Source organism: Ovis canadensis, chromosome 12, assembly GCF_042477335.2.
Source record: "Ovis canadensis isolate MfBH-ARS-UI-01 breed Bighorn chromosome 12, ARS-UI_OviCan_v2, whole genome shotgun sequence".
NCBI classification, from domain to species: Eukaryota; Metazoa; Chordata; class Mammalia; order Artiodactyla; family Bovidae; genus Ovis; species Ovis canadensis.
In genome coordinates, this window is record NC_091256.1 from 31436085 (window position 1) to 31462000 (window position 25916).

Consider the following 25916-nt stretch of genomic DNA (forward strand, 5'->3'; position numbering starts at 1 on the left):
TTCCCCTTCATTTTTTAATCTGTTTTTACAACTAGTTCTGTTAGTTTTGGATTGTGAGACCATCTTCAGTAGGTTTTCATTTGTGGTGATTCTTGAGGCTTGGGTTGAAGGCACATACCTCTACAGTGGTCTTGCATTTCCTTCAAAGACCAGTTTTGATGCTAAGTTTTGGCACACTGTCATTTTAAACTAGAGTCTCATGTAGGGGTAGGCTCTTGGTTACTTATCTTCAGAGTTTTCCAGTTAAAGCCCAGGTAGAAACCAGACTCTTTATTTTTGTGTCCTTGTGAGTGAGTTTTGTTTCTAGTTTGCCCTGTTCTGAGGACAGAGCTTTTCGGATATTCTGTTCCCCAGCTTGGCTCTTTCCCCAAGGAACCAACATGCCTCCAGACTTCCTAGACTGGTTCCTCAGAGTGAGTTCTCTCTTTCCCGCGGTCTCAGTAATGCATCTAAAGAGATGGTTTTGCATTTTATTCAGCATGTCCAGGAATTCTGTAGTTTGAATATTTTCTCACTAGTCTTTTAAACTGTCAGGAATAGAAATTATTTTCTTTCTTTCTTTGTTTTAAATTGGAGTATAGTTGCTTTACAATGTGATAGTTTCTGCTGCAGAGCAAAGTGAAGCAGCTATACATATACATACAGTCCCTCTTCTGGGGATTTGCCTCCCACGTAGTTCACCACAGAGCACTGAGTTGAGTTCCCTGTGCCGTACAGTAGTTTCTTAATACATAGCAGTGTATATATATGTTAATCTCTATCTTCCAGTCCATCCCACCCCCTCCCTTCTCTGCTTGATGTCCAAGCAGTGGTTCTCTATGTCTGTGTCTCTATTTCTGCTTTGTAAGTAAGTTCATCTATATCATTTTTCTAGATTCTGCATAGATGCGTTAATACACAGTAGTCATCTTTCTGTTTCTGACTTACTTCATTCCAGCCACATCTCTGCAAATGGCACGATTTCATTCCTTTTCATGGCTGAGTAATATTCCACTATGTATACGTATATATATGTATATACACACACACACGAATATAATATCTTCATCCATTCCTCTGTTAATGGACATTGAGGTTGCTTCCATATCCTGGCTATTGTAAACAGTGTTGCAGGGAACATCAGAGTGCATGTACTGTAGTTACTTTCTATCTAATATGTGTGCTTACTCTTTCCTTAAGTGTTTCTTGTATCATATGACAATGGAGAGCTGTTTAAAATGCTTCTGAGACACATAACTGAAAGGTGGTTCATATATCCAAGAGAGAAAGGGTAATGTATTTCCTAGGCTTTTGCTATATGTTCGGATGTAGTTTGGTTTCAAAATGAATAACAACAACCCCTTTCCCCTGCCAAGTCTGCCTGTTTCAAAATCCGGGGAGAGAGAGAAGATAATCTACAGTGGTCACACAGATCCAGGGATAAAAGAAAGTAAAAATATAATTATTGATAAGATAAATCTGAGCAACTGAAGAGTTATAGCACCTGGGAAAGGAGCTTGGGTACATCACACATTTCCTGATTATGTTCAGTATGACTTAAAAGAATACCTTTGAAAAATTTTCACCCTTTATGATTTATAGTCTGCCTTTATCACCTTCAATATTTATACAGATTATTTTACTATTGAAGTATCAGTAGGATGCAGAGGAAAAAACAGAAAAGCCACAAAAAGCTGTAATGTAACTCCCCGCTAAGAACTTGCATGTCCACAAAGACATAGTCACTCTGGAGCAATATCTATACTGAAATATTGAACTTCAGTAGGTATTTCTCTGCATAATTTAAAATGTAGAGAAGAAAGTCTACTACTTATGGTGAATACTTTCCCTCTGGTAATATTTCAATAGAAAACAACATAGAAATAGCGAGTGCTAACTGTGGACCGCAATAAATTTAGTAATGCATAGAAGACAAAACATTTAAAAAATACGGCAGCCACAATATCTCAATAAACATACTGAAATCTTTTTAACTATCAAAACCTCAGTAAGCTATGACTTCCACCCCAACATAAGACCCTAACCAACACTGCTGATGGCCTTTAGAAACATGTTAATAATGTCCTTCCTATTTTGTCCATTTCTTGCCTTCACCCTCACTGATGACATGTTTCAAACTATAAAATGCACTCTGCTGGCAAACCTTCTCGCTTCAACAATTCTCTCTTTTATAACAGTAAGTCTACATCCTCTGCTACTGAAACACCCACTGTCTTTTGCTGTGTGACTTTGAATGAGGCAGAGAACAAGCCGTACATTTAAAAATCAATACCTAACCTTATCAATATTCATTTTACTTTGTCAATACAAAATACAAAGGTGAAAGAGCAGTAAATAAGCTAAAGCACTGAAATAAATTCGGTGTTCCTGTCACAATTAATAAATGTTCAACCGGTAACACTGCCGGCTGGTCTATAGCTTTATAAAGCGACTCAAATTATGCTTCAATGTTATTGCTACACAGGGTGAGTAAAATCTTCAATACAATAAGCACATAAAAATGATCAGATTTGGGGTTATTAATTGCACAGGGGACTTTAAATCTTCAAAAAAATATAACATTATAAATACAAAATATGTAACTGTTTATCTTCAGCATCTTAAATTATTGTATAAACATAGTTTGGGATTATAAAGTTAAAGTGCCTAGTTATAGTTTTCTGACAATTTTTTGCTAAACCTTTCGTAAACCTGCTGTTTTGATCCTATCCTATTTCATATATACTCCAGAGGGGATCACTGAACAATATTCAGACTGTCAGCCTTTTAACTCTTATTCTTGATTTCAAATCAGAAAGTGTTACCCTCATCTGCCTTTTTCCAGCTTAGGATGAATGTTGACTAAAGACAAAAGAACCATGAAAACACATCTGTTTCAGTGTGTTTTGGGGGAAGTCTACAGAGGCCTAGACAATGGCAGGAATAGTTTCCTTCAAATCATTCTACATTCTAACCTACCTTGGAAGCTAATGAAGATAAGATTCTTTGTTATGTGACTGACTATATATTCCAGAACTTGAAAAATATAATTTTTGGAGACAAGATGATCTAGGATTCATAAACTCATTAACAAAGTATATTTATGCAAAAGCATTTCTTACGTGAATTTGGATAATAATCTTCACCTTAGAGCTGATTCAGTAGTATCAGAAGATATTCTTTTTAAAACTAAGGATTTTTAAATAACCTCATTCTCTTCCTCCTTGAGAGGAACAGTTATGCATGGATTTTTAAAAATGCATGAGTAACATAATTCTCCTACTCCAATACTATTTGATTAATTACAAAAAGGCATTAACTTTCTATGAATTATGTTTTTTTAAGTAAAACAATGTAGTAATACAATCAAAATTTTGAGTTGTAAGGAGAATCACAAAAATTTTGAAAAGTAACATTTGGAATATGCTGGTAGATGCTTAGGAATGTTTTAGGCTAAAGTTTAATCTTTATACCCATCCTCTATAAAAAATGATTTCTTCTGATGCTATTGAGTTGTCACATCAAAATCACCCTGTAGATATAATTATATTATCCTCTTCCCAACCATTACGTATTTTCCTTCTCACTTCACATATGTTCAGAGTGTTAGGACCTGACCCTGACAGTCTCTCTTACTTATTGCTGGCTCTGAAGTGCTTTAGTCACATTCCTAAGATTGTTCTTCTACTATTTCTGCCACAAATGTTTGAATCATTGAAAGATAAGAGAATTCAGGAGACCATTCAACCAGAATGGGAGTATTAAAGAATCCTACACCTGCCTTATGCATGATTTGAATTGAAAAACTTATGACATGTATTTAATCTAAAAGTGGTTATATGTTCCTGTATAAAGACACACATTAGAGGTATACTAATGAATGTTCTGTATTTCTGCACAACAAACTTAGATAAACATTTCTGGCACTTCAGATATAAAATAGTCTGTATAAAAAATAAACTATATAATAGTCTCTCTGTATATATATATAATTACATAAAAAACATGGAATATGATGGTTTTTACCTATATATTCCTTACAAAGGGACCTAAGTATATTGTCACTAAAAGAAGATGGGTTTAGGAGTAATGCAGACATTGGCTTGAATCTCCCTTTGCCCTTCAATCATCTGCCTTCACAGACAGCTAAGAAGCCCACACATGTCCGAATCTTCATTTCATGCTGCACAGTGAATGAGAACAACATGTGAAACACCAAGTTGTTGCAAAGATAAAAAAACAATAATACAGTTTTGGTACATAGCAGGCATTCAATAAGTGGTAAACTTTTATCTACATAAATATCTGTTGTAGTCGTTCAGTCTCTAAGTCTTGTCCGACTCTTTGTGACCCCATGGACTGCAGCACGCCAAGCTTCCCTGTCCTTCACCATCTCCTAGCAAAGAGCAAACTCATGTCCATCGTGTCAATGATGCCATCCAACCATCTCATCCTCTGTCGCCCGCTTCTTCTCCTGCCCTCCATCTTCCCCAGGCTCAAGGTCTTTTCCAATGAGTCTGCTCTTTGCATCAGGTGGCCAAAGTATTCAGGAGTACTGGAGCTGCAGCTTCAGCATCAGTCCTTTCAATGAATATTCAGGGTTGATTTCCTTTAGGAGTGACTAGTTTGAACACCATGCAGTCCAAGGGATACTCAACAGTCTTCTCCAGTACCACAATTCAAAAGCATCAATTCTTCAGCACTCAGCCTTTTTTATGGTTCAACTCTCACATTTGTCCATGACTACTTGAAAAACCACAGCTTTGACTATACAGACCTTTGTTGGAAGAGTGATGTCTCTGTTTTTCAATACGCTGTCTAGGTCTGTCATAGCTTTCTTTCCAAGGAGCAAGCGTCGTTTTAATTTCATGGCTACGGCCACCATCTACAGTGATTTTGGAGACCAAAAAAATAAAACCTGTCACTGTTTCCACTTTTCTCCCACCTACTTGCCATGAAATGATGGGACTAGATGCCATGATCTTCGTTTTTCAAAATATTTAGTTTTAAGTAAGCTTTTTCACTCTCCTCTTTCACCCTCGTCAAGATGTTCTTTAGTTCCTCTTTACTTTCTGCCATTAGAATGGCATCATTGGCATATGTGAGCTTGTTGACATTTCTCCTGGCCATCTTGATTCCAGTTTGTGCTTCATCCAGCCTGGCATTTCCCATGATGTACTCTGCATATAAGTTAAATAAGCAGGGTGACAATATGCAGCCTTGATGTACTTCTTTCCCAATTTTGAAACTGTTCCATTGTTCCATGTCTGGTTCTAACTGTTGCTTCTTGATCTGAATACATGTTTCTCAGGAGGTAGGTAAGGTGGTCTGGTATTCCCATCTCTTGAAGAATTTTCCACAGTTTGATGTGATCCATACAAAGGCTATAGCATAGTCAATGAAGCAGATGTTTTTCTGGAATTCCCTTGCTTTTTATATCCAGCAGATGTTGGCAATTTGATCTCTGGTTCCTCTGCCTTTTCTAAATCCAGCTTGAACATCTGGAAGTTCTTGGTTTACATACTGTTAAAGCCTATCTTGAAGGATTTTGAGCATTACTTTTCTAGCATGTGAAATGAGTGCAATTGTATGGTAGTCTGAACATTCTTTGGCATTGCCCTTCTTTGGGATTGGAAAGAAAACTGACCTTTTCCAGTCCTGTGGACATTGCTGAGTTTTCCATTTGTTGACATATTGAGTGCAGCTTTTAACAGCATCGTCTTTTAGGATCTGAAACAGGTCAGCTGGAATTCCATCACCTCCACTAGCTTTGTTTATAGTGATGCTTCCTAAGGCCCACTTGACTTCACTCTCCAGGATGTCTGGCTCTAGGTGAGTGACCACACCATCATGGCTATCTGGGTCATTAAGAGCTTTTTTTTATAGTTCTTCTGTATGTGCCAACTCTTCTTATTCTCTTCTGCTTCTGATGGTCTTTGCCATTTCTGTCCTTTATTGAGCCCATCTTTGCATGAAATGTTCCCTTGATATGTGCAATTTTCTTGATGAGATCTCTGCTGCTGCTGTTGCTAAGTCACTTCAGTCATGTTCAACTTTGTGCGACTCCATAGACGGCCTCCCACCAGGCTCCCCCGTCCCTGGGACTCTCTAGGCAAGAACACTGGAGTGGGTTGCCATTTCCTCTCCAATGCATGAAACTGAAACAAGAAAGTGAAGTCAACTCTTGGCGACCTCATGGACTGCAGCCTACCAGGCTCCTCCGTCCACGGGACTTTCCAGGCAAGAGTCCTGGAGTGGGGTGCCATTGCCTTCTCCGTGAAGAGATCTCTAGTCTTTCCCATTCTATTGTTTTCCTGTATTTCTCTGTATTTTTCACTTAAGCAGGCTTTCTTACCTGTCCTTGCTATTCTCTGGAACTCTGCATTCAGTTGGGTATATCTTGCCCTTTCTCCTTTTCTTTTCTTGGCTATTTATAAGGCCTCCTCAGACAACCACTTGTCTTCTTGCATTTCTTTCTCTTTGGGATGGTTTTGGATACCGCCTCCTGTACAATGCTATGAACCTCCATCCATATAAACATATTCTGCATGTAGGTGCTTCCTACTTCCAAATTCCAAAAATTCAACAAAATTAGAGGATGAAGATCAGATATTAAACTTGTACCTACATGCATAATTTCATAACGTAACCTTTTATGTGAATGAACAACTGTATTATGGGTGCTCCAATTTTAAGTTATTCTTTAATTTTTTAGTATTGAACTATGGAAAAGGTCTCTGAAACAGAGAATTCAAACTTCTTATCTTTTATTTCCTTTGAAATCATGTCAAGGTATCTATCTATATCAGTATTTATGTCTATATTTTCCCCTTCTCACTGCTTACTCTCCTGTTGATACAAATCTCATCTTCATATTGTATAATTTATCATGTCCAAAATAACTCTTCCAATGAAAGAATTCCCAAATGAAGCTGAGAGAGACGGTTTATAAATCTGAATGGTTAAGGATCCCAGGCAATAGGCCAAAGCTATAATAGTAACTTTGTAATTGATCTTGTGTTCCTATTGTTTAGTGGGTAAGTTGTGTCTGAATCTTTTACAACTTCAAGGACCGTAGCCTGCCAGGCTCCTCCATCCTTGGGATTTTCTAGGCAAGAATACTGAAGTGAGTAGCCATTTCCTTCTCCAAGGGATCTTCCTGACCCAGGGATCAAAGAAGACATCTTCTGCACTGCAGGAGGATTCTTTAGCACTGAGCGACCCGGGAAGCCCAGCTGTTCAGTATCTACATGGAAAACATTTCTCAGAGTCATTTTGATTCATCACAGACCTACCATGGTTCATTGTGGTTTATTTCCATATTGAAAGTAAAAGTTTTTTTTTTTTTTGTATCTACTTCTGCTTTATTGACTATGCCAAAGTCTTTGTGTAGATCACAACAAACTGGAAAATTCTTAAAGAGATGGGAATACCAGACCACCTGACCTGCCTTGTGAGAAATCTGTATGCAGGTCAAGAAGCAACAGTTAGAACTGGATATGGAACAATAAACTGGTTCCAAATCGGGAAAGGAGTACATCAAGGCTATATATTGTCACCCTGATTATTTAACTTAGATGCAAAGTACATCATGCCAAATGCTGGGCAAGATGAAGCACAAGCTGTAATCAAGATTTCTGGGAAAAATATCAATAACCTCAGATATGCAGATGACACCACCCTTATGGCAGAAAGCAAAGAAAGTGAAAGGGGAGAGTGAAAAAGTTGGCTTAAAGCTCAATATTCAGAAAACTAAGATCATGGGCATCCAGTTCCATCACTTCATGGCAAATAGATGGGGAAGCAGTCGAAACAGTGAGAGACTTTTTTGGGGGGGCACTGAAAAATCACTGAAGATGGTGACTGCAGCCATGAAATTAAAAGACGCTTGCTCCTTGGGCAAAAGGTTAAGACCAATCTAGACAGCATATTAAAAAGCAGAGACATCACTTTGCCAACAAAGGTCTGTCTAGTCAAAGCTCTGGTTTTTCCAGTGGTCATGTACAGATGTGACAGTTGGACTATAAAGAAAGCTGAGCGCCAAAGCACTGATGCTTTTGAGCTGTGTTGTTGGACAAGGCTACTGAGAGTCCCTTGGACTGCAAGGAGATCCAACCAGTCCATCCTAAAGGAGATCAGTCCTAAATATTCATTGGAAGGACTGATGCTGAAACTGAATCTGATACTTTGGCCACCTGATGCAAAGCACTGACTCATTGGAAAAGACCCTGATGCTGGGAAAGATTGAGGGCAGGAGGAGAAGGGGACGACAGAGGATGAGATGGTTGGATGGCATCACTGACTCAACAAACATGAGTTTGTCTAAGCTCCGGGAGTTGGTGATGGACAGGGAAGCCTGGCATGCCAGTTCATGGGGTTGCAAAGAGTCAGACACGACTGAGCGACTGAACTGAACTGAACTGAAAGTGAAAGTTAGTTGCACAGTTGTGTCCAGCTCTTTGTGATCCCATGGACTGCAGCCCACCAGGCTCTTCTGTCGATGGAATTCTCCAGGCTATAGTACCAGAGTGGGTAGCCACTCCCTTCTCCAAGGGATCTTCCCTACCCAGGGATCAAATCTGGGTCTCCTGCACTGCAGGCAGATTCCTTTCCGACTGAGCCACTAGAGAAGCCCTTATTCCCATGGAGGTGTCTATACTTTAATAACCAGTTGGCTGCCTCCTATCACAGGTCTTCATCTCTGCCTCCCTTACCACTGCTCTTGCATGTGACCTTGTAATACACGCTAATCTTATTTATATCCATCCCAACCATGCTTAGGTCTTTGCTTTCTTTCAGGAAGGCCTCCTGTTCCCTCTGATCTAGTGTCTTGTCTTGGCTCAACACTCGTGGTTTTCCCTATGCTACACTCATTCGAACGACATGCATTTTGAGGTGGAAATGATGAGAGATTTTTTATTCGAATTCTAACTTGTCTAAGTAAGGAAAGATCAATCTAAGATTGCTGCAGAACTGGGTCTAGGAACCAGACTGCTGCATTCATGGCCAGGCTGCCATCTACTGAAACATGGGTCTTGTGTTTTGAGAGTGCTTCAGTACTTTAGAAAGAATTATTATTAATTTCTTCTGGGGTTATCTGCCTTTTCATCTATTTATGCTTTGTTTTTCCAAGTCTATAATTTTCTTGAAGCCAAAGACAGCCTTTGAAGTTTCTGTATTCTACAATACCTCAAACAAAACCAAATTCTAAAACCTCAAAGTTTTGCAGGTATGTGTGTGTACGTGCTAAGTTGTTTCAGTTATGTCTGTCTCTTTGTGACCACATGGACTTTAGCCCACCAAGCTCCTCTGTCCATGGAATTCTCCAGGCAAGAATACTGGAGTGTGTTGCTGTGCCCTTCTCTAGGGCATCTTCCCGACCCAGGGATTGATCCTGCCCCTCCTGCACTGGCAGCTGGGTTCTTTACCACTAGCACCACCTGAGAAGCTCCAGCGTGCAAGTGTGTAGGAAATACTTGGGCTCAGTAGTAAAGAATCCGCTTGCCAATGCAGGAGATGCAGGTTTGATCCCTGGGTTGGAGAGATCCTCTGAAGAAGGAAATGGCTACCCACTCTAGTATTCTTGCTTGACAAATCCCATGGCCAGAGGAGTGTAGTGGGCTACAGTCCATGGCGTTGTAAGATTTGGACAGGACTTAGCAACTAAACAACAACAGCAAGTAAGTACTTTAGTGATTGGCTGTCCGAAAGGAACACTCAATACATCCTGACACCAAAGGCAAATGATTTGCTTTACTGGTTTCTTAGAAGTGTGCTTCTTCCTCAGTGCAAGTTAAGGATTATCCGTGTTTCACTCTTGATGATGTATAAAGTTTATATGTGTGCTCTGCCCCGAGCCCTCTTTCTTTTACCTGCTGTTGTAGGTCCAGGCAAAGGTGCGGCTTTTCTTCTCCGTTTGATATCTCCTGTGCACAGAGATCCTAAATGCATGCTTGTTTGCCTACAAGTAATTATCAGAAAAAACTATTAACAAAGGAGGAAAAAAATGACACATAAATACACAGCTTGTATAATCTGAACCTAAATCAAAACATTCTCAACAAAGATGGAGCAGCCTAGCCAAACCACCAATCTTGTTTATATCGAAACATAATTACGTTTGTTGACAAGCGTTCAGCCGCTAAATGCGCCATCATAAATTGTTACTGGAATGAATAATATAAAAGGAATGCTTTTTAATTTTCAAAACTGGCAATCTTTCTGGCTCAACATAAAATCAAGCACTGTTGCTTCTGACAGGAAAATAGCTAAGATTAATTATCTAAAGAGATCACAATATTGTTGCTAGGTTATCAATTGGTTACTAATGCTTTACCGTCAGAACAACATTTATTACAGGAAAAGGATGATCAATTTCTTTTAGGATATTATATGGCAGTGAATTCTCTTAAAACATTTTACGTAGATAGAAGGAAACAGTGATGTTCTTCCTTATAATTCACATGATTAGAATTCTTTAGTTATTTATTAGCTAGGTGAGGAAACATAATTTGAATGCATTAATGCTGGTCTACTGATACTAGACAGGCTAACATGATATTGGATTACCTTTGTAAAGACATGATTTATAAGAACTGTGAAGCAGACCTTCTGTTTTTCTTGGAGTAAGTCCGAATTAGGTTTTTTTGTTTAACCATGGACTCCTAAATTTAAGAGTTTTAGTACAATTAGAAATGGTTCAATTGGAAATGAAGACAAACTAATAAGATGGAAAAAATTTTAAAGCCTTCAAAAATTTCAGGCTATAGGGGACTCTTGTGTTAATTTTCTGGATTATAATCCCTGACATGGGGTTAGGATGGTGTCTAGGGGTCATGAAGCAGAAATAAATAAAGCAAGTTTATCAGGAAACATGACATTTTAGTAATTCAGAAAAATATGTGGTAGTATCCTGCAGTTTTATAGGGTCCGATTTGAAAACTAGATATTTTAGAGAAAAATGTAAAAGGAAAAAATTAATTCAGGTAAAAAAATTTAAAAAAATATACATTTACACCCAGGTATTTAGATATAATAAAAAATTGGAGTTGGAGAGTTAAATTACTTGATATATAGAGTCTATCTATAACACACAAAGTACAATTAGTGATCTGGCTAATCCAAAGGGTATATAATCTATCAATATAGGTAAAAACAAGTGGGTAAATATTTATCTAGTTTTTACTTCCATTTTGTATTGAGTACATACTGGTCCTCTTTTATGGAATAAATATAATTATTAAAATACTTAAAAAATTAGTTCACTCAACTAATGAATAACTTTGCAGAAATATGTATGCTGCTGCTGCTGCTGCTAAGTCACTTCAGTTGTGTCTGACTCTGCGCGACCCCATAGATGGCAGCCCACCAGGCTCCGCCGTCCCTGGGATTCTCCAGGCAAGAACACTGGAGGGGGTGCCATTTCCTTCTCCAACGCATGAAAGTGAAAAGTGAAAGTGAAGTCGCTCAGTCATGTCCGAGCCTCAGTGACCCCATGGACTGTAGTCTTCCAGGCTCCTCCCTCCATAGGATTTTCCAGGTAAGAGTACTGGAGTGGGGTGCCATTGCCTTCTCCAGAAATATGTATATACACACACATATATATGTTGAAGTGTTTCTGAACATGCATAACTGTGGTATTTTTATTGCTTTAAAAAAAAATCTTTTATCTCTTGACTGTGCTGTACAGCATGTGGGATGTTAGTTTCCCAACCAGGGATTGAATGCACACCTCCTGCATTGGCAGGGCAGAGTCTTAACCACTCGACCGCCAGGCAAATCCCTTTATTGGATTTTGAGGTATGGGTTTTGGCTCATATTGCCAAGAAAAAAAATAGTTACAATCATAGCTATTTTTTTTGAATGCATGTAAGAATTAAAGATTTTAAAATTAAAAAAATAAAAAACTAAAAAAAAAATAAAAAAAAACTATATAGAAATTGTAAAAATTGAAAATTATGTCCTTTTTATAAAGCCAGCATCATTTTTATAAAAAATTAATGAATTCACTTATTTGTCAAGCAGTTATTAGTATCCACTACTGACTTAGCATAAGACCTTATAGAGGGGGTGAAATGAGAAGAGTAGGAAAAAGGAGGTGGAAGATAACAAAGGGAAATGGAATGCTTAGTTCTTATTACTGGAAGAGTTTTAAATCCAAGTGAGGAGATTAAGTCGTAAGTATATAAAATAATTAGGAACAGCAGTGGGAGTGGCAGGCACAATGAACTTTCTTAATATTATTAGAGATTACGGCACTTAGTCCTTATGACAAACCTAAACGTGTTTATTGAATATATCATTTTTCTTTGTAGGGAAAAGAAATCTGTGCTTCAGTAGAAAACTATAGGGTACACCTTTCTGGTCACGTGATTCTGAGTCTGTGGGCGCTAAGTAACAGATAACTGAAGACAACAGAGAATAATTCTCGTCTGTAGTTATACAGATGAATTCTGTCCTAGGGAAGGATAATCCTCCTCCTGTGGGAAAAGCCAGTCTGTATCCATCTGCACAGTTATCCAGTCTTCCTTACTTCACATACACGTGTGCGTCTTTCATTTTTCTTTGAGCCCATTATAACATCTGCCCGGTTCCCTCATTAATCGATGAGTTAAAGAAAATCTCAAAAGCGTATTCATTTTATATCTGTAAGAGAGACCTGACTTCATCTTTTGGTACATTATCCTCCAACATCTTTGATCCCTCTTGGAACCTCCCCCCTAGAAAAACAACTGGAGTAGCTGACCTTGCGCACAGTATGTACCTGAGAGGCTCTGACACCAGGACCAGCTGAGGAGGAGGGGAAAGAAACATTCTAGAGTCAGGAATAAAGTGGGAATCTGAATTCTGCAGTGTGGCCCTTCGCTGAGCGAGCCACAAAAACCAACCCACGGACTCTATACTTCTGATCCTCCAGTTAAAACGTAATGAATATTCTTAAATTAAGCCACTGCTGGACAGGTTTTCTATACTGATTGCTGAAAGTATTCCTAAATGGTAAAGAGTTTGCTCTGTTCTGAGAATTATGAGTAACTTCAAGATGTCTGGGGAGCAGTGTGCAGAAGGGCCTGTCTCACATGATGGAAGAACACTGGGCTGGACCATGGGCCGTGTGTGTCATACATGTCCCGGGAAGCCGTCTGGATTTTATAGCTGATGTAGAGTCATGAAATGGCACCCCACTCCAGTACTCTTGCCTGGAAAATCCTATGGAGGGAGGAGCCTGGAAGGCTGCAGTCCATGGGGTCTCAAAGAGTTGAACATGACTGAGTGACTTCACTTTCCCTTTTCACTTTCATGCACTGGAGAAGGAAATGGCAACCCACTCCAGTGTTCTTGCCTGGAGAATCCCAGGGATGGGGGAGCCTAATGGGCTGCTGTCTATGGGGTCACACAGAGCTGGACACGACTGAAGTGACTTAGCAGCAGCAGCAGCAGAGTCTTGAAAGGTCATAGAGCAGAAGAAAGCTGGTCAGATTCATGGGATGCTGATGAACTGGGGTTGGGAGGGTAACCAGGTTTACGGGTAGTTCAGACACATAGCTCCTCCCAAGGTATTAGTCCCTGTTATAATGAAGAATAATATCAAATGGCCACACAGTGAAGCTTCTTTGTGTGAACATGTCTGAGTGAAGAGGTGGGCAGGGGTAGGAAGGCAGTCAATGAAAAGTTCTAATTCTGGATTATTTGAAAAACTAAGCTTGTTTTTGATTATTTTTAGATTTAAAGTTCAAACTGCACTTTAAAAAAATTAGCCAAGGGAGTCCTTTTTAAGAAATGCCTTTTTAGAAATCATTAGAAGAAATATTTGAGGGTCTGATACATAGTATTAATAGTTGCTCTTTGTGACTCTTAAGAAGGCTGACTTCTACTTACAGTATTCTTGTACTAGTGGTATGGAACTGGAGTCTTCTAATTGTTTGAAAAAATCACTCTCCCAAGTCAATATTTCCTTTAAAACTTTAAAGTTTTTTACACTGTTCAAATTTGTTAGGAAGGTCTGCTTGCAAAGAGAGCGAAAAACAAATCTCAAGAACAACGCCCTCTTCTAAGCCTTTTTCTCATCTGCTGGGCCCTCAATTCCCTTTGTGGGTGTCTTTACAGAACAAGTGGGATAGATTGTTTTCCTTCAGCTCCCCTCCCCTACCCCCAACATAGCTACATAAAGTAAAAGAGACAAACCTTTCAAGGAGAATAAAGTTAATAAAGTCAGTACACTGAACCCAAAGACCTGAGCCATGAGAAAAACAGCCAGCTGTATTTCAGTAATTCTATCAAGAATTGACTACCTGCTACAGCACATTGAGAGATCGGGATTATTGATCACTAAGATTACCTTGTTGAAGCATGTCCCCCTCCCCACCCCCCTTCAGAGAGGTGCAATAGAGTTGCTACAAATAACACTAAGTAAGGTCTACTCCGTTATTTAGTTGTCACTCTTAATGTAAAACAGAGCAGTTATTTTTTAATTTAAAAATCAATGAACATCTCAAAGGCAGCCTAGTTGCTTTAGCCTAAATGAGTCATTTGTCTTTGCAAAGCAGAACACACGGATTATTATTCAAGGTGTTAGCCGGCAATTTTGGGGTTTTGTTTGTTTTTCTGCTGTGGTGTTTTGAAAAATGACCATACACTGTCCTATGAACAGACTCAAAATTGTTCAAAAATGTTAAGCTCTTTTTGTAAGGAAATTGCCAATCAGCTCTATCAGTCTATCTGTTTCAGTTAGAGCCTTGGCTTGGGTGGAAAAGCGAGGAGAAAAGTCAGAACCTGATCACTTTGCGACTAATGACACCTTAAAATATTAGGTGTAGACACACATGTATCTTTAAGTGGAAAGGATAAAGAAATAACGCTTTTCTGTGATGGATTAAATAAGCAAAGTCCACTGAGTTATGATTTGAAACATCATTTCCCATTGTACTCATGCTGAAAATTTTCCTGTTAAATATCCAAAAGCAGAGCTCACAAAAAAATCTTTTCATTTTGTTTTGCTTTTGAAACAGACTTCACTTGGTTTATCTCATCATTTCTCTCTTTTTTAAAAATCTTTTTAAAACTTTATTTTGTACCGGAGTATAGCCAATTAACACTGTTGTGATAGTTTCAGGGGCACAGTGAAGGGACTCAGGGATACATGTACATGAATTCATTCTCCCCCAAACTCCCCTCCCATCCAGGCTGCCACATAACATTGAGCAGAGGTCCCTGTGCTGTACAGCAGGTCCTTGTTGGTTATTCATTTTAAATCTAGCAGATTGCTATCATCCTTTTAAGTGAGGTGGTGGGAGGAAATGGGGCATTTTATCCACAGGGAAAAAAAGTAAAACAAACAAACAAACACAAAGCAGAAACAAAAAATCTTAGGGAGGACCTGAGAACCTGGCTTTTGACAAGGGCTGAAACAGGCAGTGTCAAACACAATAATATTAAAAGGAAAGACAATAACAACTTGTCCCTTTGCGGTACATGCATTTACAAATAGAGCTTTTCAGAGAATTAGGCCTCCTGAAAGCTGCCCCCTGGATAAAATGTGTTCCCGAGCAGCCTCAGACAAGCTGCAGAGAGAGACAAACAGATGTGACTATGGGCCCTGGCATTTGGCAAGAACACTCACTGTCAGTTAGAAAAATATAAGGCTGGACAGGGCATCAGCTGCACAGAGATGAAGCGGGTCTGTGGTGTCACTGGAGGAGCAAGCAGTGCAAACCCAGCCCTGTGTGAACCCCCTGCTAGATCCAAATTACCCTCCATTCCCCTTTATTTGGTGTCAGTATGTCTCAGCGTATTAACTGAACAAGTAAACATCAGTATCTAGCTCTTTCCCTTCTGTGCCAATATGCACAATGTCAAGTACTGTTGAACATAAATTTATTTCGTAACTTCTAGGATCACATTACATCCCTGTTCTTCATGGTTTAATTTCAAAGCCTCATCTTGCGCATGAAAACCCTTTGCATTCGGTATGTCCTTCACACCCTGATCGGTTTTGGCTCTGGCACCTTCTCTCTCATTTCTTTGGTCATGTGACACCCTAGCCCATCTCAAGCCCATTTCCCTTCCCTTTGGAACGATCCTGACTTCAGCGAGGGGGATGTTAAGTTACAATTCAGTGCACCGAATGCAATGCTTGTGTCCTGGGAATCGAACCCTTGCTTAATTCTGGACACACCCTGCATTATTATAAACCTTCTGATATTTTAGGTCATTGCCCAGACTGCCCCAGATGCTAAACTGGATCTAGTCACCAGGTCCCTCTCTAACACTGTGGGCTGACGTTCTTCAAGCATCAGCTACTCCTGGTCCCCATGCCTGCTACCCCACTACCTACCTGCTTGGGAGGCTCTTTACTCTGCATCCATCAACCTCAGGTTACCTGTGGTCAAAGGCTCCAGCCCTTGGATACAGTGACCTGCCTGCCAGTGTGCAGTTCCCAACAGCTTCTGAAGAATCTGTGCTATCTGTGCCTCTTCCATCTCTTCTGAGAGGTCAAGTCCACACCTACTTCTGCCCAATCTGCTTTATTCTGCTATACCCAGGTAACTGGCGGCTGCTGCCGGCACTGTTTCCTATGTGTTTCCTCCGTGCCAGGTTATAGGCCAATAAAGGCTTCCCCTCTGAAGCTCCTTGAGGGATGGAAGCTGTGTGTCAGGGGTTTCCAGGGAACTCAGGGACCAATGTCACTGCCTTGCCAGCTAAGGACTCTCCAGGGTCCTCAGAGGAGAGCAAGTATGGATGAACTGTAGTGAATGGGGGATGGGGGGAAGAGAAGGGGAGGTGGGGACATGGAGGAGATAGTGGGAGCCTTCAGGGCTTCCCTGGCGGCTCAGATGGTAAAGAAGCTGCCTGCACCGCAGGAGACCGGGGTTTGATCCCTGGGTTGAGAAGATCCCCTGGAGAAGAGAATGGAAACCCACTCCAGTATTCTTGCTTGGAGAATTCCATGAACAGGGGAGCCTGGAAGGCCACAGGGGTCACAAAGAGTCGGACATGACTGAACGACTTTCACTGTTCAGGTGGGCCAGGAGCCGCATGAAACCAAATGCAAAATGTGGGTACTTTTTTAGTAAGAGGATCCATGGTTCCTAACTGATTCTGAACTATTAATGGAGACATTAATACCAAACACCATAGACTGATACCAAACTAGTATTCATCATCTAAAATAGAAAATACCTATCTTAAAATTTCTGTGGAATGTTTAAAATATTCTAAACACATAGGCCACCTTTTCTACTTACAGTATCACAAAGAATAGAATTAATAATGTAACTAAAAGAAAAAAAAAGCTTTATCCAAATTTCTATGGATATGTTCTATCTGAAAAGCAACCCCCTTCATTCTCCAACTTCTCATCCTGTTTTATTTTTCTTCATGGTGTGTGTGTGTGTGTGTGTGTTAGTCACTCAGTCATGTCCGACTCTTTGTGACCCCATGGATTGTGTAGCCCATCAGGCTCCACTGTTCATGGAATGCTCCAGACAATAATACTGGAATGCGTTGCCATTTCCTTCTCCATCTTCATGGTAACTAAATTAATATCTCCAAGCCAATGACCATGCAAAAGTGTTTGCTGAAAAGTATGGAAACCATGCAACAAATACTGGTGACGATTATCTCCCATTGGCTGGAAACTGTCTTCTCTATGCCTGTCGTTTATGTTGGACTTTATTTTTACAATGAGCATGGAACAAAAAACTACAGATTATAATGAGATGAATCAGAAAACAGCAAACAACAGGGTTAATCCATGCAGGTGGTTTTGGCAGCTGGAGGTATTTCTTTGCCAAAGGCAGGTGGAACTTTTCCCACTGTGGAAGCTGAAGTATTAGATGAAGCTTTGGTTCTGTTGGCCTGATCTGCTTGAGTCCTCAACTAACCCTAACGTCTGACACCACCATTTCTGTTTTCCCAACTAGTTCTCTCGAAGAGCCAACTTATTACCATATCTTGTCAAGGTCTGAGAAGGACTTTTCCTAACCTCTGGCATGTTACTTAAGCTCCCTTGGCCGCAATTTCCTTACCTTCAAGAGCTGTGATTAGATTATTTACCTCAAAGGTTTCTTGAAGATTTTATTTAAAGATTGTGTAAAAACACTTGGTACAAAGCCTGCCCACAGTAAGCAACTGAAAACTGTCAGCTGTTCAATTTACTATTATTATCATCTCCGCTTAACAGATAAAAGGCCCAGGGCACAGAGAAGTAAAGTAATTTACCCAGGATCTCACAGCACAGGGGGCATGATGGTAGGTCGCTAGGAGAATGCCTGGTGTAGAGTGTCAGGAAACAGACACGAAATACACACGCGGCAGTACAAGCTCCTTTCATCTCAACACTGTCAATGTGATAAAGATAATATCAATATAATAAGGGTATAAATCAAGGTCATTTCTAAATAACAAGTAGGAATTTTCTGGGTAGTTAATAGGAAAGCTAAATTTTTCCTTAGAGTGATTCTGCTGGCTTTAAAGGTGTCACAGCATGTAAGAATAAAGCGCTCATTTTCATTTCAAAAACTCATTAAAAACCTCTGAGCCTCTTGTGACTTAGAAGCCCACTGACTTTCTCAGGTCAGCCCACATCCACGGACTTTCTCTTGGCCATCTCGGTACTTCCCACTTCAAAGATGACTCGCTTCTCCACTGTGTGTTCCGTGCTTTAGCTAACGCCTTGAGGGTCTGTGATTCCGGTGATATCACTTCTATATCCCTAAACAGCTCATTTAAATGCTTCTTCTTATTATTCTTTTTTTACCTCTTCATTATTCTAAACAAATGGTACCTGAAAGGTGGCGGGGGTGATTTTATGCAATTCAGGTAGATATTAGAATGTTCTGAGTGTATGTGAGTGAGGACATTCTCACATTGGGAGGAAAGTCAATCTTTTCAGAGAACAAATTATTCAGGAAGGTTTCTAAATTTCTATTTGGGAGAACTGCTGCCACATCTTAGCTTCCCTGGCACTGCCATCATCCGTCCCATATTTGTTTAATTTCTTCAGATTTTAAGAAGTGCCAGTCACCAGGTCTGTGTATATGAGCTAACACATGAGACAATGGGTTCTACCCACTTGAACAAGTTTCCTTTTCATGGTTCCTAATTCCACCATCTCTGAGAGCCTACCCTTTCTCCCTTCAAAGTTCTCCCTGCATTTAAATCTAAATGTTTTTTCTCTTCTTCAAACTTTCCTAAGCTCATTATTTTTCCAAGTGCTTTTTATTTATATCTTTTTTACCCATCTGTGTGTGTCTCTGTCATTACACGTATCCTATGGTATGGCCTCAAGCTTTCAGATTAGAGCAGATGTCAGTTAAATATACAACTGGAAACTGGAGGCCAAGCGCCATGTCTAATTTGCAGAACCTAGCTTTGCCTCTGTCATCTCTGAGAAACAGGACAAATGTTTACTGGACTAAAACAAATCAAACTATGGTAACAACTGTTGCCTCAACATTTCATTTGGCAATCAATCATGCATTTCTTTTAGGATAACACTTTCTTGAACTGTTATTTAAATTCACTCAAAAACACTCATTTAACAATTAACAAAACTTGAGTGTGAATCATGTTAATTCACAACACTAAACGAAACACAAAGAATAAGACAACTCCTACATAGAGGGGCTCATAGCCTAATGTAGGAGACACACATGAATCAGAAAGTACTATACGATGTAATAAACCCACATAGCTATAGTAGCAGGCCACCGCTTTGGGGAAATTGCGGAAAATTTATTTCACCTGAGTTCAAATTTTGATATTGTCTCTTCAAGCAGAATCTATGATATTTGAGGCACCTTGGAATATTCTTTTATTCCTCACACCACAGTGAAAGTTGCTCAGTCGTGTCCAACTCTTTGTGACCCCATGGACTATACAGTCCATGGAATTCTTCAGGCCAGAATACTTGAGTGGGTAGCTATTCCCTTCTGCAGGGTATCTTCCCAACCCAGGGATCAAACCCAGGTCTCCCGCATTGTAGGTGGATTCTTTACCAGCTGATCCACAACGGAAGCCCAAGAATACAGGAGTGGGTTGCCTATTCCTTCTCCAGCAGATCTTCTCAATCCAGGAATAGAATCGGGATCTCCTGCATTGCAGGCAGATTCTTTACCAACTGAGTTATCAGGGAAGCTATCTATGAGATAGTAGGCCCTTAGTAAACTGATACTGATTTGATTTACTTGATTCCTAGCTATAACTATGTATTTCTGGAATCTGATTGCAATTGCACTGATATTTAGTATAGAGTCAACAATAAGATTACTCTAATTCCCTCAAAAAATGATCAAGCTAGTATTGACACTCAAGAGAGAGAGACTTACTCAAAATAAATGATTCTTTTAGATGTCTCCATTAAATGCAATGAGATATGGGTCTACTCTTGATAGCATCTTGCATCTGACATAAAGGACCCATCAGATCAGACTATAGATGCAGATAGAATCCCACATTCCCTCTCTGATCAGACACTATGAAATGCTTCCCAGGATGGTATTTGATAGTTGCCATTTTTAGTGATTAATACTGAGTATTCATAACATTCTTAACTTTTAAAAGTGAAGTCCACACACTTTTCATTTTCAGATCTACTTCATCCAATACCATATATATTTGAATTTGTTTACTGAACTGACTTTTTACCTATTGTCCTATTTGATGATTTCTGACTCTAAATGGAGCTTTTAGTTCAGTAGCATTCTGGAACGTAAGTGCTGAGTTTCTTTCTTTTACTAGCTTTAGGGAATAATGGAGTGAAAAGGGCAGGACAGAGAATATATTTTATTATCTTAAAAATTATTTTGAACACATGTTGGGTTCTTAAGTCTTATAGAATTTATTATCTAAATTACCAGGAACATCCAAGCTTATTGACTGTTTCAGTTATATATGGGGTGCTATGCCAAATATTTTCACATACTTTATCTTGTTTAATCGTCACATAAACCTGATATAGGTCTGAAGAACCTGAGATCCACAGAAACGTTATTTATCAAAGATCACGTAAATGAAAAGTAAAGCCCTCATATTTGAACTAAGAAATGCTTGCCTCAAAAGAATTACTTTTTTCCCTATACCATAGTATCTCATTCAACTTAGTTTATTATACTCCATTTAATAAGCATCTACTGAAAATGTAATGCATGTCATGCCCTATGCCATAAAACAGGACTGAGAAATAAAAAAGATATGGCTTTCATTTGCTACGGGTTAAAGTCTACTGATCATGTGGGAAAATGATTTCCCCTCAATATTCAAAGAGAATTCCAAACCAGCATGTAAGGCCTTCCAGGCCCCCTGCTGGGAGAAGACATCTGAAGAGGCACAGATGCCTTGAGATGCACACACGAGATCCTGTATCTGGGGCTCTGTAAGCAATTCAACATGGCAGGAGCTGGGCCATAGGAAGGAGAGGGAGGAGGGGCTGTCTCCTCGTAGCAGCGAGTGTTGATAAATCCAACCAATCTGTCCAATCACAATTATTTTAAATTCTCTAGAGAAAAAAAAATGGAGCTGCCTGTTTGACTGAATTAATCAGTTTATCAACTAAATTGATGATTAAATTCAGTGGGAAAGTGCCTGATCATAATTTTTTTATAGATATAATTCTGGATTTCATTGCAGCTGTAGTCAGAAAGTTACTGCTCTAATGAAGAGATGGAATCAAATGTAGATCCCTTTCCAAGGCAGCTCCTGAAGCTGAGAGGTTTTGGTCGTTCAGTAGAGTCTACAATTCACTGGCATGACTGAGCTGGCTGATACAGACTTAAGACTGAGTGCAGCTTAGATTTTGTGAAGGCTCCATGACTTTGCTTGGTGAGAGGGGACTTAAGTAATGTCATAATTCTATATGCTGTAATGTACATTGGCCGAGCACGAATATGGAAAAGCCAAGGAAAATATGGTTGTCTCTTTTACCTCCAAATTGAGGAGGAGGTAATAAAGACTGAATTTTTAAATAATGGGTCAGAATGTCTCATACTTCTGAAAGATGTACTACTTTGGAATATGTCAGACAACATTACCATTTGGGCTTCCCAGGTGGCTCAGTGGGTAAAGAATCCACCTGCAATGTAGGAGATGTAGGAGATGTGGGTTCTATCTCTGGGTCCAAAAGATCTCCTGGAGGGGGCATGGCCACCCACCTCAATATTCTTGCCTGGAGAATCACATGGACAGAGGAACCTGGCAGGCTACAGTCCACAGGGTCACAAAGAGTCATACATGACTGGAGCGACTGAACATTACCATTTAATATAACTTACTTGATTTTAGGTTAAATTATTGCCTACTGACAGAATGCAGTTGAGAGTCTATGACCCATGTGAAATGCCACCTCCATTTTATGCAGTCTTTTCTAATTGCCGCTGCCAGAATAATCTCCCACTGCTCAGAGAAAACAATGTTTCCTACCTTAAACTACAGCTATGTATATGTACATGAGCTAATACTCTAGCCAGACTGTTTAGTCCTTGAAGGCGGTGGCGTCCACATCTGACTTATTAAGTAAAATCCCTTTGGTTCTTGCAAGCCTTATACTTTGGGCATTTATTAAACAGTTATTGAATGAAATTTACCAAGGCATGCCAGAGTTTTTGGAGTAACTCGTTGTTATGATAATCAATATTCTAAAATAAAGAAACGTTTACTTATGGAAATAGAAAACTAGAAAACTTACTTGGTCCATATCTTGGGCTCTGGGATATAAATGTCTGCAAAATCAAGCTTGTACACAGAAACCAGCTTTTATAGTACACACAGGCACCTTGTGGTAAAGTGTTTTACCTTTCTACATAATTTTGCATTTCACTAAGTGTAACTTTGTGAAAAGAACGCTTTCAGTTACTCCTCTTCCATGATAGTTTCTGGCAGATGAATGAACATCCTGAACATAAATTTCTGCAGCTACTGCTGCTACTCTTTAGTCGCTAAGTTGTGTTAGATTCTTTTGCTACCCCATGGACTGCAGCCCACTAGGCCCCTCTGTCCGTGAGATTTTCCAGGCAACAATACTGGAGTGAGTTGCCATTTCCTTCTCCAGGGGATCTTCCTCACACAGGGATCGAACCTGCATCTCCTGCATTGGCAGGAGACTTCTTTACCACTTAGCTACCTGACTTGTTCGCACATGTTTACTAGACTGTGAAATATACTGTCAGAGCTAGGCAAGCTACTAGGGACGCTTGTGATGACTATGGGAACACTAATGCTCAATACTCAGGAGGGAGGGTACTTCAGGATTCTCCCAGTTCAATTCAATTGAAATATTCGCAAACTTGGAATGCATCAGTCTACACCAAGGGTTAGCTTTGCATCAAGATCTTTGAACCAAACATCTTATGAAATTTTGGTAAATCAGGTTTATTGCCTCTGTATCTGGGAGGACCCTCGCCTCTAAGTGTCCATGAAGAAATAGTCAACAGAAATTAATGGCAACTAAAAATCCTTTCCTCTTCTGATTTACACAATCAATTTCTTTGGAAAACCATGGAAGCCCTGACAATTTTTTAATTTTCAGAAAACAAATGCCAAATGATCAAACAAAAGTCACATTAGCTGTCATCAGTCAAAATGTCACTTTTTCTCTAAATAATATATCAGTAGTCTAAATAATGCTAAAAAATTACTATTTCAGAAGACAGTGGTTTTTCTTAAAAACAAGATACTAGATTTGAGAAAATGGTCAAGTTAATTTTTATATGCCTTGGAGTATGTCAAGGCTGTATATTGTCACCCTGCTTATTTAACTTCTATGCAGAGTACATCATGAGAAACGCTCGACTGGAAGAAACACAAGCTGGAATCAAGATTGCCAGGAGAAATATCAATCACCTCAGATATGCAGATGACACCACCCTTATGGCAGAAAGTAAAGAGGAGCTAAAAAGCCTCTTGATGAAAGTGAAAGAGGAGAGTGAAAAAGTTGGCTTAAAGCTCAACATTCAGAAAACGAAGATCATGGCATCTGGTCCCATCACTTCATGGGAAATAGATGGGGAAACAGTGGAAACAGTGTCAGACTTGATTTTGTTGGGCTCCAAAATCACTGCAGATGGTGACTACAGCCATGAAATTAAAAGACGCTTACTCCTTGGAAGAAAAGTTATGACCAACCTAGATAGCATATTCAAAAGCAGAGACATTACTTTGCCGACTAAGGTCCATCTAGTCAAGGCTATGGTTTTTCCAGTAGTCATGTATGGATGTGAGGGTTGGACTGTGAAGAAAGCCAAAGAATTGATGCTTTTGAACTGTGGTGTTGGAGAGGACTCTTGAGAGTCCCTTGGACTGCAAGGAGATCCAACCAGTCCATTCTGAAGGAGATCAGCCCTGGGATTTCTTTGGAAGGAATGATGCTAAAGCTGAAACTCCAGTACTTTGGCCACCTCATGCAAAGAGTTGACTCATTGGAAAAGACTCTGATGCTGGGAGGGATTGGGGGCAGGAGGAGAAGGGGACAACAGAGGATGAGATGGCTGGATGGCATCATGGACTCGATGGATGTGAGTCTGAGTGAACTCCGGGAGTTGGTCATGGTCAGGGAGGCCTGGTGTGCTGCGATTCATGGGTTCGCAAAGAGTCGGACACGACTGAGCGACTGAACTGAACTGAACTGAGAAGACTTGCGGGAAAAACAATGAAGGCTGTTGTATAAATTATCTACAATTTGACCTGGGAAAGTTATTTAACTCCTCTGTTTTCTCATATGCAAAACGGGGATAATAAGAATCTCTATCTCACAGGGTAACTATGGAAATTAAATGAGTTAAAATAAAATACAGTTTGTACTCAGTATCTACAAATTATGTACCTGTGGTTATTATATAAAAATATTAACATAAAGGTAATTATTAGAAAAAATAAACCTTCTTAGAAATCAAACAGTATATTGGAGTGACAGTAAGAGTGAGAGAAAAAAGGAAATGAAAACATAGGGCAAGGAAGATAGTTCTGCTGATCTTAAAAATAGAAAAACAAAGCCAAAGGAAAGATAAACCATTAAAAAAAAAAAAAAAAGGCAATAGCCACCTGTATGAGGAGGTAGGAATACGTGGTGAAAACTGAGGAAAAGTCAGACTTCTTTGAAAGAAATTTCCTGATGAGATTTGATTGTGGAAGCTGTAACAATTTTTCTATTATTATAAAACAAAAATAATTTTCAAAAACAGTCTCTAAAACTAACTATGGATTAGTATATCTATCCTTGGAAACTATTTCAAGTGACTTTAAAATACATGAATTTGTGCATTTGTAGTGAAATATAATAGTAGGTACAAAAAGAATACAAAAAATAAAACACCTAAACTATTTTCAGTAATAATTTTATTAGTGGTCATGATAGTATGGTGATTCTGAGACTATTATGCATGTATGGTATGATCAATAAAATGAACAATTATTATGGTGTCACTAGAGGTAATATTTTTATTGTTGAAAAAGGACATTAAAATCAATGACAGAAAATTTTACAATGAAGTCTTGCATTTGAACTGGAACTACTAGGATAAGCCAACAGGTTAAAAATTTTTAAGTCATTTCATGATAAATGTCTAGAAATAATGACACCCCTCATATGCAGACTGTGGTTTCTAAAACTATTTCCCAGTAAATGAATCAGTAATTCTTAAAGAAATGATTGATTCTTGGTCTAGGCTGGAAAAGGTCCAAGAAAGCCTAGAAAAGATAAACATACCAGACAGCAAAGAAGAAAGCAAAATCTCCTGGCAAGGAAAGACTCAGGAACCCATTTAAATAACCTCCCACCGCCCAAAGATGGGCCAATTTAATATCAATTAGGACGATAACAAATGGAGTTAAACGTATTTAAACATGAAATCTGTTTAAATCAATGAGTTAAAGAAACAGAATAAAATTTCACCAGTCACCTCTAGAAAGTGTAAGAAATCAATTAATTTTTAAAACTGATAACTAAAGGG

The 25916-nt window shown here is 39.2% G+C and overlaps 1 protein-coding gene across 3 annotated transcripts in view; it reads right to left on the minus strand.

The window, feature by feature from the left end:
- GPATCH2 (G-patch domain containing 2) overlaps positions 1-25916 on the minus strand; it is a 201647-nt gene that overhangs the window by 12711 nt on the left and 163020 nt on the right. For all 3 annotated transcript variants that reach the window (XM_069544572.1, XM_069544573.1, XM_069544574.1), the window contains one exon: positions 9852-9940. In XM_069544572.1, coding sequence (XP_069400673.1) covers positions 9852-9940 — 89 coding nt within the window. The remainder of the gene's footprint in view (positions 1-9851; positions 9941-25916) is intronic.